General features: G+C 48.6%; 1 protein-coding gene across 1 annotated transcript in view; it reads left to right on the top strand.

The window, feature by feature from the left end:
• The window catches only part of cacna1ia (calcium voltage-gated channel subunit alpha1 Ia), a 195,013-nt gene that overhangs the window by 158,802 nt on the left and 8,612 nt on the right, over positions 1-27,599 (top strand). The window contains exons 26-34 of the mRNA XM_060849187.1: positions 6,192-6,325; positions 12,548-12,618; positions 16,951-17,029; positions 17,773-17,894; positions 20,426-20,764; positions 21,456-21,602; positions 23,485-23,622; positions 24,667-24,791; positions 24,841-24,847. Of these exons, the coding sequence (XP_060705170.1) occupies positions 6,192-6,325; positions 12,548-12,618; positions 16,951-17,029; positions 17,773-17,894; positions 20,426-20,764; positions 21,456-21,602; positions 23,485-23,622; positions 24,667-24,791; positions 24,841-24,847 (1,162 nt within the window). The remainder of the gene's footprint in view (positions 1-6,191; positions 6,326-12,547; positions 12,619-16,950; positions 17,030-17,772; positions 17,895-20,425; positions 20,765-21,455; positions 21,603-23,484; positions 23,623-24,666; positions 24,792-24,840; positions 24,848-27,599) is intronic.

Raw genomic sequence — 27,599 nt, 5'->3', positions numbered from 1 at the left:
TTTGACTGCGCAAATTAAATGGTTCAAACAAAAAATAAATTGCAGCTGGAAGTATCGTAATGATGAAGTGTCTCAGAGGAGTGAGGGCAGACAGCTCCCTCTTTACTGAATCTTGTTCATCCATAGCAAATCGGTATTTAAACTCTGGTTGATCATTCATCTCTTTGAACTGGTAGCAAAATTAATTTATAGCATGAAAACAGAAAATAACTCGTTGTGAAGCTGAGACCAAACACTCAGGAAATGGTCTTGTAAACAAGGTGGAGAGTGTGATTGGAACCATCTAACTAATTCTGAGTCATTGTTCAGCTTTTGTGCCATCTGTTCCAACTCTCTTGCCCTTCCCCAGTTTTGGGGATGAATTTGTCCCATGCTTTGAATGTTCTAAAATGGACCATAAAAACACTTTTAACCCAATCGGCTCTATCAGAGGCTGACACAGATGCATCTTATCCTCAATATACCCTCCCTCCACCCAAATTTAGACTCTTCTCCAATTTCCACACCCTACCCAATAGTCATACAGCATGGAAATCTTTGGTCCAACCAGTCCATGATGAGTATAATCCCAATCTAAACCAGTCCCACCTGCCCTGCTCCTGGCCCATATCCCTCCAAACCCTTTCCTATTCATGTTCTAATCCAAATGTCTTTTAAATGTTGTATTTGTACTGCATCGAGTACTTCTTCTGGCAGTTTGTTCTACACAGGTACCACACTTCTTGTAAAAATTATTGCCCCGCATGTCCTTGTCTCCTCTCACCTCAAAAATACGCCCCCTAGTTTTGAACTCCCCCACCCTGGGGAAAAGGCCCTTGCTATTCACCTTATTGAAGTCTCTAAAGACTTTAGCAATCTCTGTAAGGTCATCCCTCCTACGCTGTAGTGAAATTTCTTAAATATATTCAGTGACCCAGCCTCCAGCCTTCCCTGGTAGAAAATTCTACAGACTGACCACTGTCTGAGTGAAGAAATGTTTTCTCATGTCAGTCTGAAATGGTCTACCCGTATCCTGACTCTGCTTTTCCCATGACAAAAGCATCCAATCTACACATCCCTGGATACTTCCCCAAGGCAAATCCACCCTAACCAGAGGTTCAGGCCTCTGGCACGGAGCCTGGCCCCGTTGCTCAGAAGGGAAGGGTGGAGAAAGGTAGAGCGATTGTTCTTGGGGACTCGATAGTGAGGGGTACAGACAGACGGTTTTGTGGGGGCGACAGGGACTCACGTTTGGTATGTTGCCTCCCAGGTGCAAGGGTATGTGATGTCACTGATCGTGTTTTCCGGGTCCTTAAGGGGGAGGGGGAGCAGCCCCAGATCGTGGTCCACGTTGGCACCAACGATATAGGTAGGAAGAAGGGTGAGGATGTAAGGCAGGCTTTCAGGGAGCTAGGTTGGAAGCTCAGAGTTAGAACAAACAGAGTTGTAGTCTCTGGTTTGTTACCCGTGCCACGTGATAGAGAGTCGAGGAACAGGGAGAGAGAGCAGTTAAATGCGTGGCTACAGGGATGGTGCAGGAGGGAGGGATTCCGGTTTCTGGATAACTGGGGTCCTTTCTGGGGAAGGTGGGACCTCTATAAAAAGGATGGTCTACACTTGAACCTGAGGGGCACCAGTATCCTTGGGGGGAGGTTTGCTAGTGCTCTTTGGGAGGGTTTAAACTAACTCCGTGGGGGCATGGGAACCAGGACTGTAGCTTTAGGGTACAGGACCTTGAGTGTAGGGAGGTTAGGAATAATGCAGTGATCTCTAAGGAGGGTGACTGTAACCAGAAAGGTGGATTGAAGTGTGTATACTTCAATGCCAGAAGTATAAGGAATAAGGTAGGTGAACTTGCAGCGTGGGTTGGTACCTGGGACTTCGATGTTGTGGCCATTACAGAGACGTGGGTAGAACAGGGACAAGAATGGCTGTTGCACGTTCCAGGGTTCAAATGTTTTAGTAGGATCAGACATGGGGGTAAAAAAGGGGGAGGCGTGGCATTACTTGTCAAAGACAGTATCACAGCAGTGGAATGGACGATGGAAGAGGACTTGCCATCTGAGGTAGTTTGGGCTGAGGTTAGAAATAGGAAAGGTGAGGTCACCCTGTTAGGTGTTTTCTACAGGCCTCCTAATAGTCCTAGAGAAGTAGAGGATAATATTGCGAGGGTGATTCAGGAAAAGAGTGAAGGTAGCAGGGTGGTTGTTATGGGGGACTTTAACTTCCCAGATATTGACTGGGAGAGCTATAGCTCGAGTTCATTAGATGGGTCGGTGTTTGTACAATGTGTGCAGGAGGGTTTCCTGACACAATATGTCGACAGGCCAACAAGAGGGGAGGCTATATTGGATTTGGTTCTAGGTAATGAACCAGGCCAGGTGTTGGACTTGGAGGTAGGTGAGCACTTCGGGGACAGTGACCACAACTCGGTGACTTTTACTTTAGTGATGGAGAGGGATAATCGTGTGCCGCAGGGCAAGAGCTATAGCTGGGGGCAGGGAAATTATGATGCAGTGAGGCATGACTTAGGATGTGTGGATTGGAAAAACAGGCTTCAAGAGAAGAACACTAATGAGATGTGGGGAGTGTTCAAGGAGCAGCTACTGCGTGTCCTCGATAGGTATGTACCAGTCAGGCATGGTGTAAAGGGCCTTGTGAGGCAGCCGTGGTTTAGTAAGGAATTGGAGTCCCTTGTGAAAGGGAAGAAGGTGGCATATGTAAAGATGAGGCGTGAAGGTTCAGTAGGGGCGATTGAGAGTTATAAGGTAGCCAGGAAGGAGCTAAAGAGGGAGTTAAGAAAAGCGAGAAGGGGACATGAAAAGTCTTTAGCTGGTAGGATTAGGGAAAACCCAAAGGCTTTCTATAGGTATGTCAAGAATAAAAGGATGACTAGGGTAGGTATCGGTCCAGTCAAGGATAGTAGTGGGAAGTTGTGTGTGGAGGCGGAGGAGATTGGAGAGACATTAAATCAGTACTTTTCATCAGTATTCACTCAGGAACAGGACACTGTTGCTGATGTGAATATGGAATCACAAATAATTAGAATGGATGCCCTGGAAATATGCAGGGAAGAGGTTTTGGGAATATTGGAAAGGATGAATATAGATAAGTCTCCTGGGCCTGATGGCATTTACCCCAGGATCCTATGGGAAGCGAGGGAGGAGATAGCAGAGCCATTGGCCTGGATTTTTATGTCATCGTTGTCAACAGGAATAGTACCAGAGGACTGGAGGATAGCGAATGTGGTCCCATTGTTCAAGAAAGGGAGTAGGGATAGCCCTAGCAACTATAGGCCAGTGAGTCTGACTTCAGTGGTGGGCAAAGTCTTAGAGAGAATGGTAAGGGATAAGATTTATGAACATCTGGGTAGGAATAACGTGATCAGGGATAGCCAGCATGGTTTTGTGAAGGGCAGGTCGTGCCTCACAAACCTTATTGAGTTCTTTGAGAAGGTGACCAAGGAAGTGGATGAGGGTAAAGCAGTAGATGTTGTGTATATGGATTTTAGTAAGGCGTTCGATAAGGTTCCCCATGGTAGGCTAATGCTAAAACTTCGGAGGTATGGCATTGAGGATACATTAGAGGTTTGGATTAGGAATTGGCTGGCTGGAAGGAGACAGAGGGTAGTAGTTGATGGATTATGTTCATCTTGGAGCGCAGTTACTAGCGGTGTACCACAAGGATCTGTTTTGGGACCATTGCTTTTTGTTATCTTTATAAATGATCTAGAGGAAGGACTTGAAAGCTGGGTAAGCAAGTTTGCGGATGACACAAAAGTCGGTGGAGTTGTGGATAGTGAGGAAGGAAGTGGTAGGTTACAGCAGGATATAGATAAGTTGCAGAGCTGGGCGGAAATGTGGCAAATGGAATTCAATGTAGCTAAGTGCGAAGTCGTTCACTTTGGTAGGAATAACAAGATGATGGATTACTGGGCTAATGGTAGGCTACTTGGTAGTGTGGATGAGCAGAGGGATCTTGGTGTCCATGTACACAGATCTCTGAAAGTTGCCACCCAGGTAAATAGTGCTGTGAGGAAGGCATATGGTGTACTGGGCTTTATTGGCAGAGGAATTGAGTTCCGGAGTCCTGAGGTCATGTTGCAGTTGTATAAGACTCTGGTGCGGCCTCATCTGGAGTATTGTGTGCAGTTTTGGTCGCCATACTATAGGAAGGATGTGGAAGCTTTAGAACGAGTGCAGAGGAGGTTTACCAGGATGTTGCCTGGAATGGTAGGAAAATCTTATGAGGAAAGGCTGAGGCACTTGGGGCTGTTCTCATTGGAGAAGAGAAGGTTTAGGGGAGATCTGATAGAAGTGTATAAGATGATTAGGGGTTTAGATAGGGTAGATACTAAGAACCTTTTACCGCTAATGGAGTCAGGTGTTACTAGGGGACATAGCTTTAAATTAAGGGGTGGTAGGTATAGGACAGATGTTAGGGGTAGATTCTTCACACAGCGGGTTGTGAGTTCATGGAATGCCCTGCCCGTATCAGTGGTGAACTCTCCTTCTTTATGGTCATTTAAGCGGGCATTGGATAGGCATTTGGAAGTTATTGGGCTAGTGTAGGTTAGGTAGGATTCAGTCGGCGCAACATCGAGGGCCGAAGGGCCTGTACTGCGCTGTATCCTTCTATGTTCTATGTTCTATCTTTGGGACTATGGGAGGAAACTCGCTCAGACACTGGGAGAATGTGCAAACTCCACACAGACAGTCTCCCGAGGGTGGAATCAAACCTGGGTCCCCAGCACTGAGAGGCAGCAGTGCTAATCACCATGCCACCCATTTCTACCTCAACGTGAATGCCCCGCCAATCCTCCATTTCTCTTGGGCTCTGCGTTCAGGATGCCATCCTCCACTCTGCCAGCCCCAGACTGTGTGTTGAAAGATGTGTTGCTGGAAAAGCACAGCAGGTCGGGTAGCATCTGAGGAGCAGGAGAGTCGACATTTCAGGCATAAGCCCTTCATCTCCCTAACAAAGGGTTCATGCCCAAGACATCGACTCTGCCGCTCCTCGGATGCTGCCCGACCTGCTGTGCTTTTCCAGCACCACACTTTTCGGCTCTGACTTTCCAGCGTCTGCAGTCCTCACTTCCTCCCCCACTGTGTGTTGCTCCCTGAGTAATGTGATGTGCTGCTTGCTGCAGTAGAATAGCAAGGCAAACTCCTCCTAAGTCTCACATGTGAGGAAAGGTACTTGGACAAAGCTCGGAGTTCAGCGAAAGTTGGGATTATTGTTTGAGACAGTGAGGGATAAGGTTAGGGAATGTGGAATGACCTGGGAATACTGAGGAAACATCAGTGCAAGTTCCTGTCTTCCTGTCCCCGTGTGAGTGAGACGTGTTGGTTAGACATTGCACGGACTGATTGGGAGGATGTGACTTCAGCCGCTGTCGGCACCTGATCAGAGCTACAGAAGGAATTAATCTACTTTACATCTCAAAGGGCCATTCAGACTTTACACGTTCCCAGTTTTATTTTCCATCGCCTGGGGGTATAATCACCGTTTTATTGTTTATTATTGTTATGATTATTCCTGGTCTGTGAGTTATGACCGTTCTCACAAAATCGCTTCACTAAATTAGTCAGCAAGACAAGCCAAGCTCTGACTTGACTCGAGCTCTCTCAAACATTCTGCCAGGAATCAATCAATCCCAGTGGCAGCTCCCAGCCAAACGTTCAAATATTCCGGGGTCTGGATCATAACATTATACAATGCTGCATGAAACTGTCACAGCAGGACCTGTGCTGTCCCTGTCCTGGGAGTGTTTGATGAGGACAGTGTAGAGGGAGCTTTACTCTGTATCAAACCCTGTGCTGTCCCTGTCCTGGGAGTATTTGATGGGGACAGTGTAGAGGGAGCTTTACTCTGTATCTCACCCCGTGCTGTCCCTGTCCCTGGGAGTATTTGATGGGGACAGTGTAGAGGGAGCTTTACTCTGTATCTCACCCCGTGCTGTCCCTGTCCCTGGGAGTGTTTGATGGCGGACAGTGTAGAGGGAGCTTTACTCTGTATCTGCTGGGAGGTGATGCAGCTTTAGATGTGGTTGAAAGTTGCTAGCCAACGTCAGACATGTCTTTTCCGTCCTTCCATGTGTATCCAGAGCAGGTTTATTGACTCAGACCTGTTCTGCTATCCCCTGCAGTCGATGAGAAAGTGAAGCCCATTGTGGGTGAGCCCTGACTGGGATCTGTATTTGTGTGGAACAGGTGGAACCAACTGGACCTGGCCATCGTGCTGCTCTCTGTGATGGGAATCACTTTAGAGGAGATCGAGATCAGTGCTGCCCTGCCCATTAATCCCACCATCATCCGGATCATGAGGGTTCTCCGGATCACTCGGGGTAAGTGATAGGTCGTACCTGAGGCGTTCCTCGGAAGGCAGAGGGTACTGAGCAGTACCTGAAGAGGAAGATGGTGTACAATAAATCGTAGGAAGTGGCTAAAAAGGGAAGGTCAGAATTCTGCAGCCTGTAACTCCCCTCCTGTCTCCCAGAAGCCTGTCCACCATCAATAAGGCACCAGTCAGGAGTGTGAGGGAATACTTCCCACTTACCCTGAATGGGTGCAGCTCCAACAACACTCAAGAAGGGGACCATTCAGCCCAAAATGTGTCTACTGGCTCTTTGAAGGAATTATCCTGAGCAGTACGTAATGTATTCTCCAAATCCCTCATTGAGACTACTGAAGCCACTTTAATCGTGGGTACGTTTCCAAACATCAAGCATCCAAAACTAAGGACAGCTGACATCTGCCCAGCACTCTGTCTGATTGCAGTAACATTTCCATCCTTCTCAATATTCTCCCGTAATGCTGAGTAGAAATTCCATTAGTGTTGCTGATCACTTGCTGCTTCAGTGAGCTGGCTTTTGTTCACCCGAATATTCCACTCCCAAACTCCTGCCCTTCTCCAAACAGCTCCCCAGTCCCTGATTTGCCTGCGATTCCTGTTTATTCAGGATGCAGACAGGGAGCTGTACAGTTTCGCAATGTATAATATTCCAATACAAACCCTGAAATCATTTACCTTTGAGCGACCTTACCACCACCCATTGTCAGTCTGCCCTCTCCTGCACTCTGTGATGTCCAAATGCATTTCTGCTCTTTGCAATTCACCACAGCTCCTAGTTCAGTGTCCCTTGTGAGTTTAGGCACAGTCCATTCTCTCCCCACAGTCCATTCTTATTCATGACTGATATCCCATCACAACAACAAGCACCCGAGCTACAAATCTTCGCACAAACTTTGAATCCCAGCTTAAACTGGAATTAGAATTTGGTTTATTGTCACCTGTACTGAAGTTACAAACAAACAGGAGTACAGTGAAAAGTGTACAATATCACTAACACATGGCACCATCTTAGGGACAAGGTACCTTGGTACAGTCCAAGGTTTAAAATAATAGAGAAAACAAAGAAAAGCTTACACCACGTTACAGATGTACAATAGTGTAAGAAATAAAGTGAAAACTTTAGAGATTACATGGCATTGGTGTGATGCTGCTCTCAAATTCACTGATGTTTAACTCTTTATTTGTAGAGCTGATGACCAAGTTTCAATTATATCGGAACAGCAGGGATTAGAGACAACTGCACAAAAACAGGCAGTTCGGCCCAAGTGCTCCATGCTCACCCCCCTCGTTTCTCCTCACCTTATCCTTCTATAAATTTATTCTATGGCATGTGCAAGTCACTGGCTAGGGCAGCATCTATCACCCATCCCAGAGGGTAGCTAAGAGTCAACCCCATTGCTGTGGATCTGGAGTCACATGCAGGCCCAGAGCAGGTAAGGATGGCAGAATTCTCAAACATTCCAAAAGATTCCCCCAGCCTCTGGAACTGCTCGGACGCCGTTAGCTATGCGGCTGCTGCAGCTGCCATCCCCACGGTGATGGATGATGTCGCTTCCCCCCGCCCCCGTCATGACCACTTCCACCCCTCACAATTCCTCATGCACCACACGTGACATCATTTCCGCCCCTCACATCATCGCTGATGTCACACGCTCAGTGACTTCCGCCACCCCCCACTGCCATGTTTGCCACCACTTCCACCCCCACCAACGCCACTCACCTGTATTCTACTGACATGCCCCCCACAGACCCCACTGTCACCATCCCTGGCCCCCAGAATCCTGAGGGGAATACCACCCTTGCTCATGACTCCACCCCCATTCCCCCAACCACCACAACCACTCCAGTTACAGGCTCCGCCCCCACTCCCAGTTCCACACCCACGCAGATACCAGCTCCCAACCCTGCCGAGTTTTCACCATCCCCCCAGACCTTCCCCTCACTGAGGATGAACGATCAGTCCTCAACAAAGGACTCACTTTCATCCCCCTCCGTCCACACATCAATGAATTTAATACAAACCGTGACGTCGAACAATTCTTCCACCGCCTCCGAGCTTACTTTCACAATCAGGATTCCCGCCCACCTTCCGAGGACCCCTTCGCCCACCTCCAACACACTGCATCCACCTGGATACTCCGCGGTGGCCTATTACCTGCCCTCGACCTCTTCATTTTCAACTGCCGCTGGGACATTAACCACCTCAACCTGTCTACCCTCCTCCCCCACTCCAATCTCTCACAACGTGCTGCCCTCCAATCCCTCTGCTCCAATCCTGACCTCACCATCAAGCCAGCAGATAAAGGGGGCGCAGTGGTAGTCTCGCACACTGACCTCTACACCGCTGAAGCCAAACGCCAACTCAAGGACACCTCTTCCTACCGCCTCCTCGACCATGACCCCACCCCCATCACCAAACCATCATCGCCCAGACCATATAGAACCTCATTGCCTGAGGAGATCTCCCACCCACAGCTTCCAACCTCAGTCCGGGAACCCCGCACTGCCCGGTTCTACCTCCTTCCCAAGATCCACAAGCCTGACCACCCTGGCCGACCCATTGTCTCAGCATGCTCTTGCCCTACTGAACTCATCTCTACCTACCTCAATACTGTCCTATCCCCCCCCAGTCCAGGAACTCCCCACATACTTTCGAGACACCACCCACGCCCTCCACCTCCTCCAAGACTTCCATTTCCTTGGCCCCCAACGCCTCATCTTCACCATGGATATCCAATCCCTCTAAACCTCCAAGCCCTCTGTTTCTTCCTCTCCCGACATCCCCAACAGTATCCTTCCATTGACACTCTCATTTTTTTGGCCGAACTGGTCCTCACCCTCAACGATTTCTCATTTGAATCCTCCCACTTGCTCCAGACCAAAGGGGTAGCCATGGGCACACGTATGGGCCCCAGCTATGCCTGTCTCTTTGTTGGCTACGTAAAACAGTCGATCTTCCGTAATTACACCGGCACCACTCCCCACCTCTTCCTCCGCTACATTGATGACTGCATTGGCGCCACCTCATGCTCCTGCGAGGAGGTCGAACAGTTCATCAACTTCACCAACACATTCCACCCCGACCTTAAATTTACCTGGTCCATCTCTGACACCTCCCTCCCCTTCCTGGACCTCTCCATCTCCATTGATGACGACTGACTTGACACTGACATTTTTTACAAACCCACCGACTCCCACAGCTACCTGGATTACACCTCTTCCCACCTGCAAAAATGCCATCCCGTATTCCCAATTCCTCCGCCTCTGCCGTATCTGCTCCCAGGAGGACCAGTTCCCCACAGAACACACCAGATGGCCTCCTTCTTTAGAGACAGCAATTTCCCTTCTCACATGGTTAAAGATGCCCTCCAACGCATCACGTCCACATCCCATATCTCCACCCCTCCAACCGTAACAAGGACACAACCCCTCTGGTACTCACCTTCCACCCTACCAACCTTCATATTAACCATATCATCCGCCGACATTTCCGCCACCTCCAAATGGACCCCACCGCCAAGGATATATTTTCCTCCCCTCCCCTTTCCACCTTCCGCAAAGACCGTTCCCTCCGTGACTACCTGGTCAGGTCCATGCCCACTTACAACCCACCCTCCCGTCCTGGTACCTTCCCCTTCCACCACAGAAACTGCAAAGCCTGTGCCCACACCTCCTCCCTGATCTCCATCCAAGGCCCTAAAGGAGCCTTCCACATCCATCAAAGTTTTACCTGCACATCCACTAATATCATTTATTGTATCCATTACTCCCGATGCGGTCTCCTGTGTAGTGGGGAGACTGGATGCCTCCTGGCAGAGCGCTTTAGGGAACATCTCTGTGACACCCACACCAATCAACACCACCACCCTGTGGCCCAAGATTTCAACTCCCCCTCCCACTCTCTGGAGGACATGGAGGTCCTGAGCCTCCTCCACCTTCTGTTCCCTCACCACCAGACGCCTGGAGGAAAAACGCCTCATCTCCCGCCTTGGAACACTTCAACCCCAGGGCATCAATGTGGACTTCAACAGTTCCCTCATTTCCCCTTCCCCCACCTCACCCCAGCTCTAACCTTCCAGCTCAGCACCATCCCCATGACCTGTCCTACCTGCCTATCTTCCTTCCCACCTATCCACTCCACCCTCCTCCCTGACCTATCACCTCCATCCCCTCCCCCACTCACCTATTGTACTCTATGCTACTTTCTCCCCACCCCCACCCCTCTCTCATTTATCTCTCCACTCTGCAGGCACCCTGCCTCTATTCCTGATAAAGGGCTTTTGCCCGTAATGTCGATTTTCCTGCTCCTTGGATGCTGCCTGACCTGTTGTGCTTTTCCCACACCACTCTGATCTTGACTAAGGATGGCAGTTTCCTTCCCTAAAGGCCATTAGTGAACCAGATGGGTTTTTCCAATAATTGACAATGGATTCATGGTCATTGTGAGGGTCTTCATTCCAGATTTTTTAAAAAATTGAACTCAAAGTCTGCCATGGCAGGATTTGAACCCAGGTCCTCAGAATATTACCTAGGTCTCTGGATTAACAGTCTAGCAATGACACAGTTAGGCCATTGCCTCCCCCTAGTGTATAGCTACCTCAGACAGCAACCCTGTTGCTGTGCTGTCCGGAGTCACATGTCAGTCAGACCAGGTAAGGATGACGGAATTTGCTCTCTAAAGGCCATCAGTGAACCAGTCAGATGTTCACAATAGTCGACGATAGTTTCATTGCCACCGTTTCAGGGGTGAGTCTTTGGTTGAATTTAGGTTCCACCCAGTTGTCATGGTGGCCCCAAGACATTGATCTGGAACTTGAGACTGCCCGTCCAGTAACACTACCACTAACCCACCACTGCCCCCACCTGTGCTCTCTCAATTTCTCCTGCAATGTAACAATGCTGTCTAACTCCAGTTAGTCCTGACTTTTAGATTCCACACTCTCACTCCTTCTGGGAGTGACTCCTTCACATCCCCATTGGGGAAGTGAGGTTTGATCACCCAGTGTGACTCAATCCAGGGACCTTCACCACCAGAGTAACAAGGAACTATTGCCTGAACTGTTGAAAGGGTTAACCAGCACCAGCAAGCTCTCTGGGGGTGGTTGTGCAGTGGTGGGGGTGGGGGATGGGGGTGGGGATGGGGATGGGGGGTTGTTAGAGAGATGGTGAAGCCATCTACCCTCGGGGAAAATATTTTGTAGCTGTAACCATGTCGAATGTCCCCGCCCAGAAACAGACCATTCCTTATTCCTGATGAAGGGCTTATGCCCGAAACGTCGAATTTCCTGTTCCTTAGATGCTGCCTGACCTGCTGCGCTTTTCCAGCAACACATTTTCAGCTCAGAAACAGACCATTCAGCCCATCTGCCCCATGTTTATGTCTCTGAGCAAGCTTCCTCGGACTGTGCAGCACCTCATAGAGTCATAGAGTCCTACAGCACAGAGACAGGCCCTTTGGCTCAAACTGGTCCATGCCGACCAAAACGCCCATCCAGGCTAACCCCATTTCCCTGCACTTGGCCCATGTCTTTCTAATTCTTATGTGTTTGTCCAAATGCCTTTTAAATGTTGTTAATGTACCCGCCTCAACCACTTCCACGGGCAGCTCATTCCATATGCGCACCACCCTCTGTGTAAAAACGTGACCCCTCGGGTTTCCTGTTATTCTTTCCTCTCTAACCTTAAACTATTGCCCTCCAGTCCTCGATTCCCCAACCCTGGGACAAAGACTGAGTGCATTCACCCTATCCAAGTCTCTCATGATCTCATCCATTTTTATAAGATTCCCCCCTCAGTCTCCTACTCTGTAAAGATAAAAGTCCTAACTTGTCCAACCTCTCCCTACAACTCAGACCATTGAGTCCAGGCAACATCCGTGGAAATTTCTTCTGCACACTTTCCAATTTAAGAACATCCTTCCTGTAGCAAGGTGACTAAAACTGATCACAACACTCCAAGTGCAGACTCACCAGCATCCTTCCTATCAACTTAACTCCCCAACTTTGATACTCAGTGCCCTGGCTGAGGAAGGCCAGTGTTTCAAAAGCTTTCTTCACTGCCCTGTCTACCTGGGACTCCACTTTCAGGGAACCCATGCACCTGAACTCCAAGGTCCCTCTGTTCCACTCCACTCCTTAAGGCCCTGCCATTCACCATGAAACACTTGCTTTGACTTGACTTTCCTCACTCTATCTTTCCATTTTGATTTTCTCAGTGCTAAAGTTGCTGAAGATGGCCACCGGAATGAGGGCCCTCCTGGACACCGTAGTACAGGCCCTGCCTCAGGTAAACCAACAGACCTGGCTCATTCCCATCGATTTCATGTTTTTTCTTCACATTTTCATGCAACGCTTTCACAAATTGGAGAGAATTTGTGCGGACTGTTCTACAGGAACACACTGCGGTGGGCTTTCTGGTGACCAATGAACGTTACAAAACCAAGGGATCTCTGGTTAGCAAATTCTGCATGTCAGCCACTGTGTACTGGTCTTGAATGATAATTAACTGTAGCTGTTGAAGGTAAAATCTGTCAGGGTTCCCAAGAGTCCGAGCAAGTCCTGCAAAAGTGATCTTAAGCATAAGGTTGGGTTTGTTAAGTAAATCCACCGCTGTCACTGGGTCAAACTCCTGTGCACGGACTGCAGCGGTTCAGTAAGGCAGATCACCATCACCTTCTCAAGAGGCAACTAGGGATGGGACAATAAATGCTGGCCCAGCCAGCGATACTCAGGTCCCACAGGAGAATTTTAATAAAGACAGATTTTAAATCTGAGGGGAATCAAGGGTTAATGGGGAAAGGAAGGAAAGTGGGGCTGAGGATGATCAGATCAGCCATGATCACATTGAATGGTGGAGCAGACTCAATGGGCTGAATGGCCTGCTCCTGCCCCCATGTCCTGTGGTCCTGGAGTCACCACAACTTGAAGATTAATTCCCAGAGAAAATGATAGGGGCATATTTTAGTGGGCGGCATGGTAGCACAGTGGTTAGCACTGCTGCCTCACAGCGCCAGAGACCCGGGTTCAATTCCCGCCTCAGGCAACTGACTGTGTGGAGTTTGCACGTTCTCCCCGTGTCTGCGTGGGTTTCCTCCGGTTTCCTCCCGCAGTCCAAAGATGTGCAGGTCAGGTGAATTGGCCATGCTAAACCGCCCATAGTGTTAGGTAAGGGGTAAATGTAGGGGTATGGGTGGCTTGTGGGTCAGTGTGGACTTGTTGGGCTGAAGGGCCTGTTTCCACACTGTAAGTAATCTAATATTTTAAAAAACGCTTCATTCAGTTAATGGAAATGGAAGAGTTGGTGTGTAAAAGGTTGTTTATTTGTTTTGGGGAAATCAGGGTGGGGGGACAGGGAATGGCATGTGGAACATGTTGGAACCCCATTGGAATGAAGCTGGTAATCACCTACAGGGCAGGGTGGGAATACCTGCCCCTCCCACTGATGGTGAGATTGGGCAAGACCTAAACGGATGAGTTTGCACCTATTTGAGGCATTAGATGCCCAAGATGTACCAGTGCAGGTGATACCTCGAGAGAAAATCATCTCAGTATTAAACAAAAAGTATTAACTGGGACAACACATCCATCCTAGGACAAGCCAAACAGAGACATGCACAAGCAGTCTGAGGAGCATGGTATTCCAATTGGAAGTCTATCAACAAATCCCATCTACCACCCTCTGAGGAAAAAGACAGGAAATGACATCACCAACCCAAAGGAACCTAAACCCATAAATAGAAAGCAGGACATAACACCAGCACTTCACCTGAGGCTCACTGATGATGTTACCTCGTATGGTGATGAAATATCTGAAAACAAAGCTTCCAGCTCAGCGAGCTAACTTACACCCACATACTGAGTTGTTTTCACTTTCTCTGAACTCTTGTCTATCTGATAGAGACACAGAATACCATCCCTATAGTGTGGAAGCAGACCTTCCACAACAACTCTCTGAAAAGTGTCTCACTGAGACCCACCCCCACCTCCTATCCCGTAACCCTCATTTCCCATGGCTAACTCACCCAGCCTATACATCCCTGGACACTGTGGGCAGTTTAGCCCCAGCCAATCCACCTGAACCTGCACATCTTTGGACGGTAAGAGGAAATTCATGCAGATGTGGGGAGAACACACAAAGTCCACACAGTCACCCGAGGTCGGCGCTGTGAGGCAGTAGTGCTAACCACTGAGCCACCGTGTCACCCTGTTTGAGAGCAGACCATTTCACTGATGGTCAAAAGACCTCTCACTTCTGGATTTAATGGGAATACAGGGAGGAAAATGTCAGGAAATGACATCACCAACCCAAAAAAACTTAAACCCATAAATAGAAACCAATATTTGGAGGATATTAAGTCTATTGGAAGTATACAGCAGAGGGAGCAATGAGAGTGTGAGAGAGACAGGGAGACAGGTTTACTAAGAGAGCTTCTGTCAACTGGAGTTATTCCTCAGTAATGGCGAGGAACAATTATCATTGGCTGCACCTCGGATTCGAGAGAACATTGACTGTGAAGGTTTGGGCAGCACGGTGGCACAGTGGTTAGCACTGCTGCCTCACAGTGCCAGAGACCTGGGTTCAATTCCCACCTCAAGCGACTGTCCGTGTGGAGTTTGCACATCCTCCCAGTGTCTGCGTGGGTTTCCTCTGGATGCTCCAGTTAGGTTAGAATTGGCCATGCTAAATTGCCTGTAGTGTTAGGTGAAAGGGTAAATGTAGGGGAATGGGTCTGAGGTGCGCATCGGCGGGTCGGTGTGGATTTGTTGGGCTGAAGGGCCTGATTCCACACTGTGGGTAGTCTAATCTAATCTAAATTGCTTCTACCTTGTTCCAGAGAGCACTGGAATCAGTGGATTCACTGGAAAAGTGAATCAGCAGAATAATATTTCAATGATGTGAGTGGTCACTCTGCAAAACAAGGTCTCCAGGAGGAGAATAGAGGTCCTGACGGATAAATTATTCAAACCAAATCAGATGGATTCTTTCCTAAGATAATATCTTGGGGGCACAAATAGGAAAAAAAAATAGAAAGGAAGGTTTTCAGATCAGTAACAATCTGCCCATGGGAAAAAAAACACAGTGACATTCCCAAGACAGGTACAGCACGGGGTTAGATACAGAGTGAAGCTCCCTCTACACTGTCCCTATCAAACACTCCCAGGACAGGCACAGCATGGGGTTAGATACAGAGTAAAGCTCCCTCTACACTGTCCCCATCAAACACTACCAGGGACAGGGACAGTACAGGGTTGGATACAGAGTAAAGCTCCCTCTACACTGTCCCCATCAAACACTCCCAGGACAGGGACAGCACGGAGTTAGATACAGAGTAAAGCTTCCTTTACACTGTCCCCATCAAACACTTCCAGGACAGGGACAGCATGAGGTTAGATACAGAGTAAAACTCCCTCTACTGTCCCCCATCAAACACTCCCAGGACAGGGACAGCATGGGGTTAGATACAGAATAAAGCTGCCTCTAGACTGTCCCCCATCAAACAATCCCTGACCATGTGTTTACAGCATTTGTATTTATTAGCTAAGGGCAGAGTGTTCCTTTCAGTGTAGTTCTTGGATAATCTGAAAAATCAGTCATAGGATCCCTACAGTGTGGAAACAGACCATTCGGGCCACACTGACTGTCTGAAGGCAATCCCACCCAGAGCCACGCCTCTACCCCATCATTGTAACCTTGCATTCCCACAGCTAACTCACCTAGCCTGCACATCCTTGTACACCAAGGGCAATTTCCCATGGCTAATCCACCCTCACCTGCACATCTTTGGACTGTGGGAGGAAACTGGAGAAAACCCACACAGACACGGGGAGAATGTGTAAACTTCATGCAGACAGTCACCCGAGGGTGGAATTGGACCTGGGTCCCTGGTGCTGTGATGGGGTGGCACTGTGGCTCAGTGGTGAGCAATGCTGCCTCACAGCGCCAGGGTCACAGGTTCAAAACCAGCCTCAGGCGACTGTCCGTGTGGAGTGTACACATTCTCCCCGTGTCTGCGTGGGTTTCCTCCCACTGTCCAAAGATGTGCAGGTTAGGGTGAATTGGCCATGCTAAACTGTCCCACAGTGTTAGGTACATCATTCAGAGGGAAATGGGTCTGGGTGGGTTACTCTTCAGAGGGTCAGTGTGCACTGGTTGGGCTGAAGGGCCTGTTTCCACACTGTAGGGAATCTAATCAATCACCCAATTTAATTATTCATAGCGTGACACACACACACACAGGTCGTGACTTTAACAGGGTGGATCAGAGAGACATTCAAGCAGAGAGAAAGGAATACAAGCTTTAGGAGAGAGAAAATATGACAAGAGCAGACACAATGACTGGCTATGAAGCAATTCCGAATTTAGAGGCACTGCCCAGTGAAAGCAGATAGAGCTGGATGGTCACGCAGAGGTACTGAGATATGGCAGGGTTTGAACTGGAACAGAGAAATGTTTTAATGAAGGAGATTGAACTGTGCTGTTTGTGAGGCAGACTGTGTTCTCATCTCAGCCTTGCCTAGGCACACTGTCATGTGATCACTGATTAACTTTCTAACCAGTGAGATTGACTGACCTTTCTGTTCCCCTCTCTCTCTCTCTCTCTCTCTCTCTCTGTGTCAGGTGGGGAATCTCGGTCTCCTGTTCATGCTTCTTTTCTTCATTTACGCAGCGCTGGGAGTCGAACTGTTTGGTAAACTGGGTAGGTGACTGTCTGGACCAGTTGGTTACGTCGGGTTATCCAGCCCCACTGAAGGTGGGAAGATCCCAATCCCAGTACTGGTACATTGTGAGTCCCTCTGTGTCTGAGGATTGAATCAGAGTCACTGATGGTAAGGGAGTGCTGCACACTCAGCAGTGGGACTTTTCACACTCAATGTTCAAGTCAGGCACCTCCCACCCCTCCCCACCCCGACCATCTCCAGGTGGATGTCAGAAATCCCACAGCTCTGCCTGATTACCCTGGCCATTTTTAAATCTTGTGTTTGTCTTCACAAAAGCAGATAATGTGGTCAATGTCAACTTTTGGAAGTTTTCTGGATGAAAATTACCGATTGTGTTTCTGACATTAGAAAAGTGACCACGGTTCTCCATGGGTTGTGAAACTTTGAGATACCAGGGGGTTGTGAAGGATGCTATAGACATGCCAGTCTTTTGTTACTGGGGAGGGGAATGAATTCCAGAAAGGATAGAGTGATTCCTACCCCTCTCACCTTTTGCCCCATATCTCCCATCATCTCTCTCCTGGATCATGTATCATTGAGAGAATGTGCAAGACATTCATTTTCTGTAGCAGCTTTCAACATTCCCAGTTGGAGGCTGCATTTGTCCTGACTGTATCCTGGGAATTATTATCCCTGATTCCCAGGAGTCTCTCGGTGTGAATGCTGATTGGTGTAGATGCCACCACTTCTGCAGGTCTGACTGTGTCGTTTCCCTTTCCAGTCTGCGATGAGGACCACCCCTGTGAGGGAATGAGCCGTCATGCTACCTTCGAGAACTTCGGCATGGCATTCCTGACACTGTTCCAGGTGTCAACTGGAGACAACTGGAATGGGATCATGAAGGTAGGGAGTGAGGAATGGGCTGGAGCTTGAGGAAGTTGGTCCTTGGGTTGTGGGAAAGGTGCAGGAGGGTTTCCTGCTGATGGTGTGGTCAGTGTAATTCAACTGCTGTTTGGACTCAGATGCCTCGAGATGGAGGGAGAGAGAGAGAGAGAGAGAGAGAGAGAGAGAGAGTGTGTGTGTGTGTGTGTGTGTGTGTGTGTGTGTGTGTGTGTGTGTGTGTGTGTGTGTGTGTGTGTGTGTGTGTGTGTGTGTGTGTCTGGTGTGTAGATTAGGTTAGATTCCCTACAGTGCGGAAACAGGCCCTTCAGCCCAACCAGTCCACACCGACCCTCCGAAGAATAGCCCACCCCCTCTGACGAATGCACCTAACACTGGGGGCAATTTAGAATGGCCAATCCACCTGACCTGCACATCTTTGGACTGTGGGAGGAAACTGGAGTGCCCGGAGGAAACCCATGCATGTGTAGGGAGCATGTGAATGTATTGTGTGAATGTGTGTGCACGCGTGTGTGTATATAGGGAGTGTGTGAATGTTGTGTGTGATTGTGTGTGCACGCGTGTGTGTATATAGGGAGTGTGTGAATGTGTGTGCATGTGACCATAAGATATAGGAACAGTAGTAACCCATTCAGCCCACCAAACCCACCTCACCATTCAATGCGATCATACTCTGAATTCCACTGCCTTTGCCTCTAACCTTGATTCCCTTCCTGATTAAAACTCTCTCTACCTCAGCCTTGAGTATAACCAATCACCCAGCCTTGACAGCGCTCCGTAGTAAAGAATTCCACAGGCTTATTACCCACTGAGAGAAGAAATTCCTCCTCAGCTCTGTTTTCAATAAGTGACCCCTTAACTCTAGCATTAGGCCTTCTGACCTTCCACTCTCCCACAAGGGGAAACGGCTTCACCTAACCTACCCTACCAAGTCCCTGAACAACCTTCTGTGCTTCAATGTGGCCTCCTCTCATTCTTCTAAAATCTTCTAAATTTGAGTACACACCTAACCTACACAACCATAAGACCATAAGACATAGGAGTGGAAGTAAGGCCATTCGGCCCATCGAGCCCACTCCACCATTCAATCATGGCTGATGGGCATTTCAACTTCACTTACCCGCATTCTCCCCGTAGCCCTTAATTCCTCGTGACATCAAGAATCTATCAATCTCTGCTTTGAAGACATTTAGCGTCCCGGCCTCCACTGCACTCTGCGGCAATGAATTCCGCAACGTCTCTTCATCAGGCAGTCCGTCCATATCTAATTCACTGTGAAAACTCAACGCAGTTCCTTCCAAACCTGCAGCGTCCCTAGGAAGGAGAAAGGGCTGCAGATACTTGGAACACCAACTCCTGCAGGTTCCCCTCCGACACACTCACCATCCTGACTTGGAAATACATCGCCGTTCCATCAGTGTCACTGGGACTAAATCCTAGAACTCCCTCCCTCAGAGCATTATGGGTATCCCTCCACCCCAAGGATGGGAGCAGTTGGAGTAGACAGCTCCCCACTGGAATTCCAGGCCATTGTTGTCACCTTTGGTTTCAAATTCCTCTTTAACTTCAGCTGAGTTGACCAACCCGCTGAACTTGTGCAACCTCACCAGACACTCCTCCAACGGCACCCCCACCCCGGCTCTCCTCCAAGTCTGGCCTCTCCCAGATTAGCGCCCACGCCCTCAGCCGCTTGGGCGCACGCTGCTGCTGTTCCCTCGCTCAGTCATCCCACCCTCCACCCAGTTTTGCTTAAAACTGAGCCAGCCTTTAGTCATCCCCACCAGAGCTCATAATATGAAAGTAAGGGTTAAGTTTTGTTTCCCAATCACCCATGGGACGTCGTGCTGCGTTGAAGGTGCTATACAAATGCAGGTTGTTGTTCTTGCGTGGTGCCCTCCCTTTCACCAACACTGACCCAGGGCACTGCCTGGGCAGCATTTTAAATCCAGTCACACAGATGCTGCCAGCGCCTCGTTACAGAAAGATTGGAATGCAGGTTCCAGCGAGACAAAGGACTCGCATTTATGTAGCGCCTTTCACCACTTAAGGCTGTCGCATCGAACATTACAGTCCATTGAGTGCACTGAAGCCAGTCTTGTAGTGTATGAGGTGTGGCATCCATCTTAGGCACAGCAAGATCCCACATGGCAATAAACTAAGTAACTAGCTTGAGTAATGGCCCAGGGGCGCCAGTGGCAACAGGACCATCCCCGGGCAGCGGAGGGTTCAAACGTGACCTCGTGTTAAAGATCCTGTCGGAAAGTTGGGACCCCTGGCACTCCGTTCCCTCCCTCCACAGCGGGACTGCCCAGGGATGTTCCTCCAACCTTCTCCCTCATGGGCAGGTGGGAGTCGCTGAGCGGGAGGGCATTCAGAATGGGTTACCTGTGTCCTGTGGCCAATCCCTCCACCCACCTCAATGAGGAAAAGCTTGTGGGATCTTGCTATGCAGCGCCAATTCGTGTGCCCCTCTGTGTCAGTGCCAGTTTCTCTGAGAGGCCGTTCCTCCCTAACGCAGTCTTTGTTTTGACCAGGACACCCTCCGTGATTGCTCCAATGATGATCGTGGTTGCTTCAGTAACCTCCAGCTGATCTCGCCGCTGTACTTTGTCAGCTTCGTGCTGACCGCCCAGTTCGTGCTGATCAACGTGGTAGTGGCGGTCCTCATGAAACATCTTGATGACAGCAACAAGGAAGCCCAGGAGGACGCCGAGCTGGACGCTGAGATCGAGATGGAGCTGGCCCAGGGCTTCTGCTGCCAGCTGGCCGGTCCATCAGCCCCCGGGGGCAGCGCTGGGTCCGACAACGGCCCCAAGGGTCACAAGAAGAAAGCAGAGAGGCCAGACCCAGGCAAACACATCTCGCCTGCGCAGGTAACCACACGTTAGCCTCCAACACACGCAGGACGCTGCACCCCATCCAGGGCAGAGCAGCTGCTTGATGGGAACCTCGTCCACCACTCCCATCACCCACCTCCTCCCCCCCCTGACGCAGTGTGTGCCATCTACAAGACCCACTGCAGAAACTCACAAGGCTCCTTAAGGCAGCACCTTCCCAACCCATGACCACCCAGAGGGACAAGGGCAGCAGATACACTGGAACACCACCCCCTGCAAGTTCCCCTCCGAGCCACTCACCATCCTGACTTGGAAATATATCACCATTCCTTCAGTGTCACTGGGTCAGAATCCTGGAATTCCCTCCCTAAGGCCATTGAGGGTCTACCTACAGCACATGGACTGCAGCGGTTCAAGAAGGCAGCTCCACCCCCACCTTCTCAAGGGGCAACTAGGGACGGGCAGTATATATCAGTGATGTGCACATCCCATGAACAAACAGGAAAGCCAGTAGTTCATTTTTATCTGCTCTGTCAAAGCCTTTTTAATCTCCTCTCTGTTTACATTTTACTTCTGTCACAAGTACGCCCAATGTTAATAAAGCTCAAAGTTGGACAAAGTCTTTATAGACACCCGATATGTACACAAAGCAAGCAGAACAATCATTGATAGAAAGTTGTTCTGTCTTAATTAAAGGATTATTTCCTGTTTTTCTGTAATACTGCAGGAGAACTTGTGGCTGGACAGTGTCTCACTAATCATACGAGATACTTTTGAGAATGAACTGTTGATGATTGATAACCTCTCTGGATCTATCTTCCACCATTACACCTCTTCACCCACCTGCCGGAACTGTCACCACGACAAGCAAGAGGTTACCAGTTTGTCTTCTGTGTTTTTGTGTCTTTTCGGTGACTGTTTTATGTTCATGACCCTGTTTCTGATTCCCCCCCAACAAGGTGGAAACATCTTGCCCCAGCAATCCTACTGAATCCGTACGTAACCTCAAAAACTTTACTTCTGGTGTCCCTTTCGGGTTCAAAAGGTTAAAGGCCAATCTTCCCAAAAAAGAAAATCTCACACCTCAGCCTGGGAGAGACTCCGAAATATGATCGTTACGTCCACGAGAGGTTTGCCAGCGTGCTATCAAATACTTTGGGAGTCATTGGAAAAGCTCAGCGGGTCCAGCAGCATCTGTGGAGAGAAATCGGAGTTCATGCTTTGGATCGACAGACCCCTCTGAGGAAGGCAAACCTGACCAGCTGTACTCTTCCAGCACCACTCTAATTTGGGGCAGCATGTGGCTCAGTGGTTAGCACTGCTGCCTCACAGCGCCAGGGACCCAGGTTCAATTCCCACCGGGGGCAACTGTCTGTGTGGAGTTTGCACATTCTCCCCGTGTCTGCGTGGGTTTCCGCCGGGTTTTCCGGTTTTAGATTAGATTACTTACAGTGTGGAAACAGGCCCTTAGGGGCAACAAGTCCACACCGACCCGCCGAAGCGCAACTCACCCATTCCCCTACATTTACTCCTTTACCTAAATTACCACGCGCAATTTAGCATGGCCAATTCACCTAACCTGCACATCTTTGGACTGTGGGAGGAAACCAGAGCACCCGGAGGAAACCCACACAGACACGGGGAGAATGTGCAAACTCCACACAGACAGTCTGCCTGAGGTGGGAATTGAACCTGGGTCTCTGGCGCTGTGAGGCAGCAGTGCTAACCACTGTGCCACCGTGCTGCCCACCGTTTCCTCCCACAATTCAAAAATGTGCAGGTTAGGGTGGATTGGCCATGTTAAATTGCCCATCGTGTTAGGTGCAGGGGTAAATGTAGGGAAATGGGTCTAGGTGGGTTGCTCTTCGGAGGGTCGGTGTGGACTGGTTGGGCCGGAGGGCCTGTTTCCACACTGTAGGGAATCTAAACTCCCTTCTGAGGAGGGGTCACTGAACCCGAAACATTCACTCTGATTTCTCTCCACAGATGCTGCTGGACCTGTTGAGCTTTTCCAGAAATTTAGCAACCAAAATTCTTTCTGTTTTTACATTAGGAATCACATACTTTATTCCCAACCCTCTAGACTTTCCCTCATCAAATGCCACTTATATAAAGAGGAAGGTTTAAGGATGGTGTTAATGTAGACAAATGATCCCCCTCATTCATGTGACACATTCTGCCAGCTTGGGGTTGGTTAGTTCAGTTGCTTGAACTGCTGGTGGGTGACGCCAACAGTGTCAGTTCAATTCCTGCCCCTGGCTGAGGTTGCTATGAAGGATTCCCCTTCTCAGCCTCTCCCCTCGCCTAGGGCATAGACACCATCAGGTTAAACCTCCACCTCTAATGGGAGAACATGAGGACTTTACATTCTGTCAAACAGTGCCATTTTCTTCGAAAGCACCAAGCATTCCTTTGCAACGGAATTCATTTCATCGAATGGTACAGTCCAGGGGTAACCATTTATATTTTAAGGTGCTGCCCCAGTTTGCCTATTCTCACAAATTCCTGCAAATGCCCCCCCCCCCCCGAACCTTCAGTATTTATCCACTTTCTTTCTGAATATCACTGTGAAACCTGCTTCCCATTCCAGATCACAAGAACTCACCGCATTAAAAAGGAATTCCCCGTGACACCTCTGTTCTTTCTCCAGTAAAAGATCCCGGTTCCGAATGAAGGCTTTCCATCGAGTTGGTCTGGATAGGGGTGGAGGATGGGAAGCAGGTAGTAACCACCCAGGTCTGATTGTGTCTTCCCAGGTTCACCTCGCTGAGACAGAGGCGTTCTCCCTGACCTCAGAGCTCCTCTCGGACAAATCATCGTCGGTGGTTCTGGCTGATGACCTGAGCTCAGACGACAGTGTACCTCACCTGACCATCAGGGAAGGTGATGAAAAGGTATGGCAAAGGAGATCCTCTCCGCAATCAGAGTGCCAACCTCCTGCCAATGCCCTGGCACAGCCTTAGGTTTAGAGCACGCATCCATCAGAAGTTAAGCTTAAGCCATTTAACATGAGTGATGCTCTCCCATACGTTGCATTTATATAGGACCCCATCACATTTATGTCCCACGGTGGCTTGTGCTCAGTTCGTTGCTTTGAAACATTGTGACCTCTTGCATGTGCAATGGCCACTTGATGCACAGCAGGACCCCGTAATCTGTAACTGGGAACCAGCTGACCAGTTTCTGATAGTCTTGCTTGAAGAATCTCTGATCTCCTGATGCTCTGTCTGTGGTTTGGTTACCTTCAACATCCTGAGTTCTGAGCAGAAAAAAAACCCAGATGTTTCTGCAAGGACCAGGAAAGGTTCCAGTCTGGCAAAATGGAATTCTCTCTGTTTTCAACTCCCTGCATGGTGTTGGTCCTTCCTGTGTCTACCACCTCCTCCATTCACACAACACCAATACCAGCCATCCCAGATTTCCATCTCTCCACCATTGGTGGCTGTGTCTTCAGCTGCCTGGACCCTAAGATCTGGAACCCATGCAAAACCACCATCCCCCAACACCCCGCGCCCCCACTCAAACCCCTCCACCCTGGACTACACCTTCAACATGTTCTTCAAAGCAGAGCTTTTGACCAGCTGGTACAACAGCTCCCTCTCTCCACGTGGCTTGGTGCCTAACAGTGTTAGACAAAGCACGCTTTGAGCATTAAAAGGACATCAAAGGTGCAATTAGCTTCAGTGGCTAGATGCGATTAATGTCCACAGTGTGGGTTCAATTCCAACACCAGCTGAGATTGCCAGGAAGGACTGTCCTCCACAACCTCTCCCCCTTGCCTGACCCTCCGGTTAAAGCACCACCTTTCATCTCTCCCTAATGAGTGAGCAGGACCATGATGACTTTATACAAATGGCAGCTTGCTGAGGGTGGCTGTGATGGAGCAGAGCTCCCGTGCGTCACCAGCTAATACGTGTCCCTGTGCTTTCTGTTCACAGGAAGAAACAAATAAACCTGGTGCTCATGAGAATGGCAACACAAGCATCTTAACAGTGAAGGAGACAGCGATATACAGAACAAACTCACTGCCAAACAACAGCTACAGTTTGCAAGTCGAGAATTCAGATTTAGGCCAAGCAGTTGCAGAAACACAGCCGGAGCCGATGGAGCAGATTGCTGGTGAGCAGTACACCGAGTGTTGCTGTTATTTAATTACTTGCTGCTTATAGCAACCCACCTTGTGTTTCTCTCTGCCTGGAATGACAATACAGTCTTAAAGAGTGCACCCTCTTCTCACAGTGAGTCCATCAGTTTCCTGAACCAAGTCTGAGATGAATTTGGGAGTTGGGGGGAGGTGGTTGCCTTTGTTTTGGATTGAGGGTCGTGTATGATCATCCAACCTAGCCCCAGTTTCCTCATCATGCATGTGTCCCCTCCACTGGAGTGAGCGGGCTCTGTTCAGGGGCAGGGAACTCTCTCGGAACTGTTCCCTTCCCTGACGAGGGAACCACAATGAACTGTTCCCTGTTGAAGAGGAGAGTTTTCAAGACGTAATGGGCACAGAAATGTTGTCACTGCCTATGAAGGTTGGATCTAACACAAATTAAATCCCACCTCCAGCCTTCACACCTTCCAGCAGGTTAATAACTTGGAGTAACAACTACATTTGTCCCATCCTTTGACAAAGGACCGTGAGACTAACAGTACGCTCTCATCTCCAAATGTAACTGTGCTCAAACATTCTTAGTCTGTGTGTCACATTCCCACATGTTTTCAGTGTAACCACTGCAGAACTTCATTAATGAATGTATTTTAACTTAAAATGCTGGATCCATAGCCACCCCTTAATTTACACTATTGACTTTTTACCCATTCATGTCACGTTGTGGAGAGGTGTGAGCTCTGCCTGTATTTTTTTCCTTGAATACATTGGTTTGCAACTACAGAGACAGGTTCCATCTTATGTTGCTGACCTTCATTATATTGGAGCAAGACTTGGTTAGAGATCTTAATGTACGAAATCCATGGATAAATGTTAAATTCAGTTTCTCATAAAGAAACGTATCTACTTTTGCAATAAAATTTAACCGAGCCATCAATTTCACACCAACTTGATGTGTGAAACAGGGTCCTATCAGAAGTGGGTCATGGGTATTTATGAACTGGCTGTGAAGGAGCATGTAGCTTAAAGGGGCCCTATTAGCCATGGCAGTGCTGTGTTACAGTTCCCTCAGGGACTCCCCCGTACACCCTTCTCTGCATGTTCTAGATTGGAGCTGTCAGGTCATTTATCTCATTGCTGTTGGTGGGGATTTGCTCTATGTAATTTGATAGCTGTATCTCCTGTGTTACAACAGCGATTACTCTTCACCAAAATGTCCTGAAAACTACTCAAAGTTTGTACAGAACAATAAGGTCTCTCATTCGGAATGGCAGAGAAAGATTCCAAGAAGCCCCAGCTATTGGAGTACTGTATTGATAGTGTAAGGGACAAACAATGTTTGCATTTTACTGAAGAAGAAATCAAACCTTTTCATCTTGCACTCATCAGGACAGATGCAAGAATACCAAATCTCAAAGGGATCAACAATTTATACTGTATGAGAAAAGGCTGCTGATTGACAATAGACAGTAGACAATAGGTGCAGGAGTAGGCCATTCTGCCCTTTGAGCCAGCACCACCATTCATTATGATCATGGCTGATCATCCTCAAACAGTATCCTTCTCCTGCCTTATCCCCATAACATCCCCATGATTGGTTAGTCACTTGGCTCTGATTGATCATTGTGTTGCCGTGGAGAATACATCATGGAACTATTGTCCTCCAGATTTTTGTTTAATTCAATAAAGTGCCTGGACATGTTCCTTTAGTTTGCGAAGGAATAGATGTTGTTTCTAGACAGTGAACCACAGAGACGATTGAGACAGAGAGGAACAGCCTCCTTGGCATCTCAAATTATCTTGCTACATTCCTACAAGATGTTTCTTAATAGTTCCCTCTTTGTCACCTGTCCTACCATCTCCTCTTGTGGTTCAGTGTCAGCCTTTTGTCTGACGTCTACTTCGATGAAGTAAGGTGGTGTGTTTTAGTGAGGTGCTCTGTAAATGCCAGTAGTTGTTGTTATTTCAGCTATAACTGGGAAATATGAGCAGAGTCCTGATGAAACTCTCGTGTTGCTTCCCTCAGTAGCTCCTCGCCAGGCTTCTTCTTCCTCCTCTTGTCTTCAGTTTCAAACAGAGCTCTTCCATCCTGCGAAGCTTTCCCCAGCAGAGCAGACTGACAGCAGCCAGCACCCCAAGGTCGCTTCCTCCTCTTCCTGGGCCTTGCTGCAGTCACCCAACATGGCCTGGTCTCTCCAACGACAGGTAAGGCATACAACTCAGAGACAGACCCTTCGGCCCAACCAGTCCATGCTGACCATAATCCCAAACTAAACTAGTCCCACTGCCTGCTCCTGGCCCGTATCCCTCCAAACCTTTCTTATTCATGTTCTTATCCAAATATCTTTTAAACGTTGTAATTGTACCCACATTCATTCCACACACGAATCAAAATTTGTCCCTCCTGGCTTTTTAAAATCTCTCTCCTCTCACTTTAAAAATATGCCTCCTAATCTTGAAATTCCTCATCCGAGGGAAAACACCACCATTAATCCTATCTATGTCCATCATAGTTTTATAAACTTCTATAAGATCAGCTGTCAACCCCCTATGCTCCAGTGAAAAAAGTCTCAGTCTATCTAACCTTTCTTCATGAATCCAACCTTCCATTCCCTTCGGAATCTCTTCGGAACTCTCTCCAGTTTAATAATATCCTTCCTATAGCAGGGTGACCAGAACTGGACACAATATTACAGGAGACCCCTCACCAACGTCCTGTACAATTTCAACATGACATCTCCAACTCCTGTAGTCAAAGTTCCAAGCAAT

This window comes from Hemiscyllium ocellatum, chromosome 33 (assembly GCF_020745735.1).
Source record: "Hemiscyllium ocellatum isolate sHemOce1 chromosome 33, sHemOce1.pat.X.cur, whole genome shotgun sequence".
NCBI classification, from domain to species: Eukaryota; Metazoa; Chordata; class Chondrichthyes; order Orectolobiformes; family Hemiscylliidae; genus Hemiscyllium; species Hemiscyllium ocellatum.
This window is presented reverse-complemented; position numbering and strand designations above follow the sequence as displayed.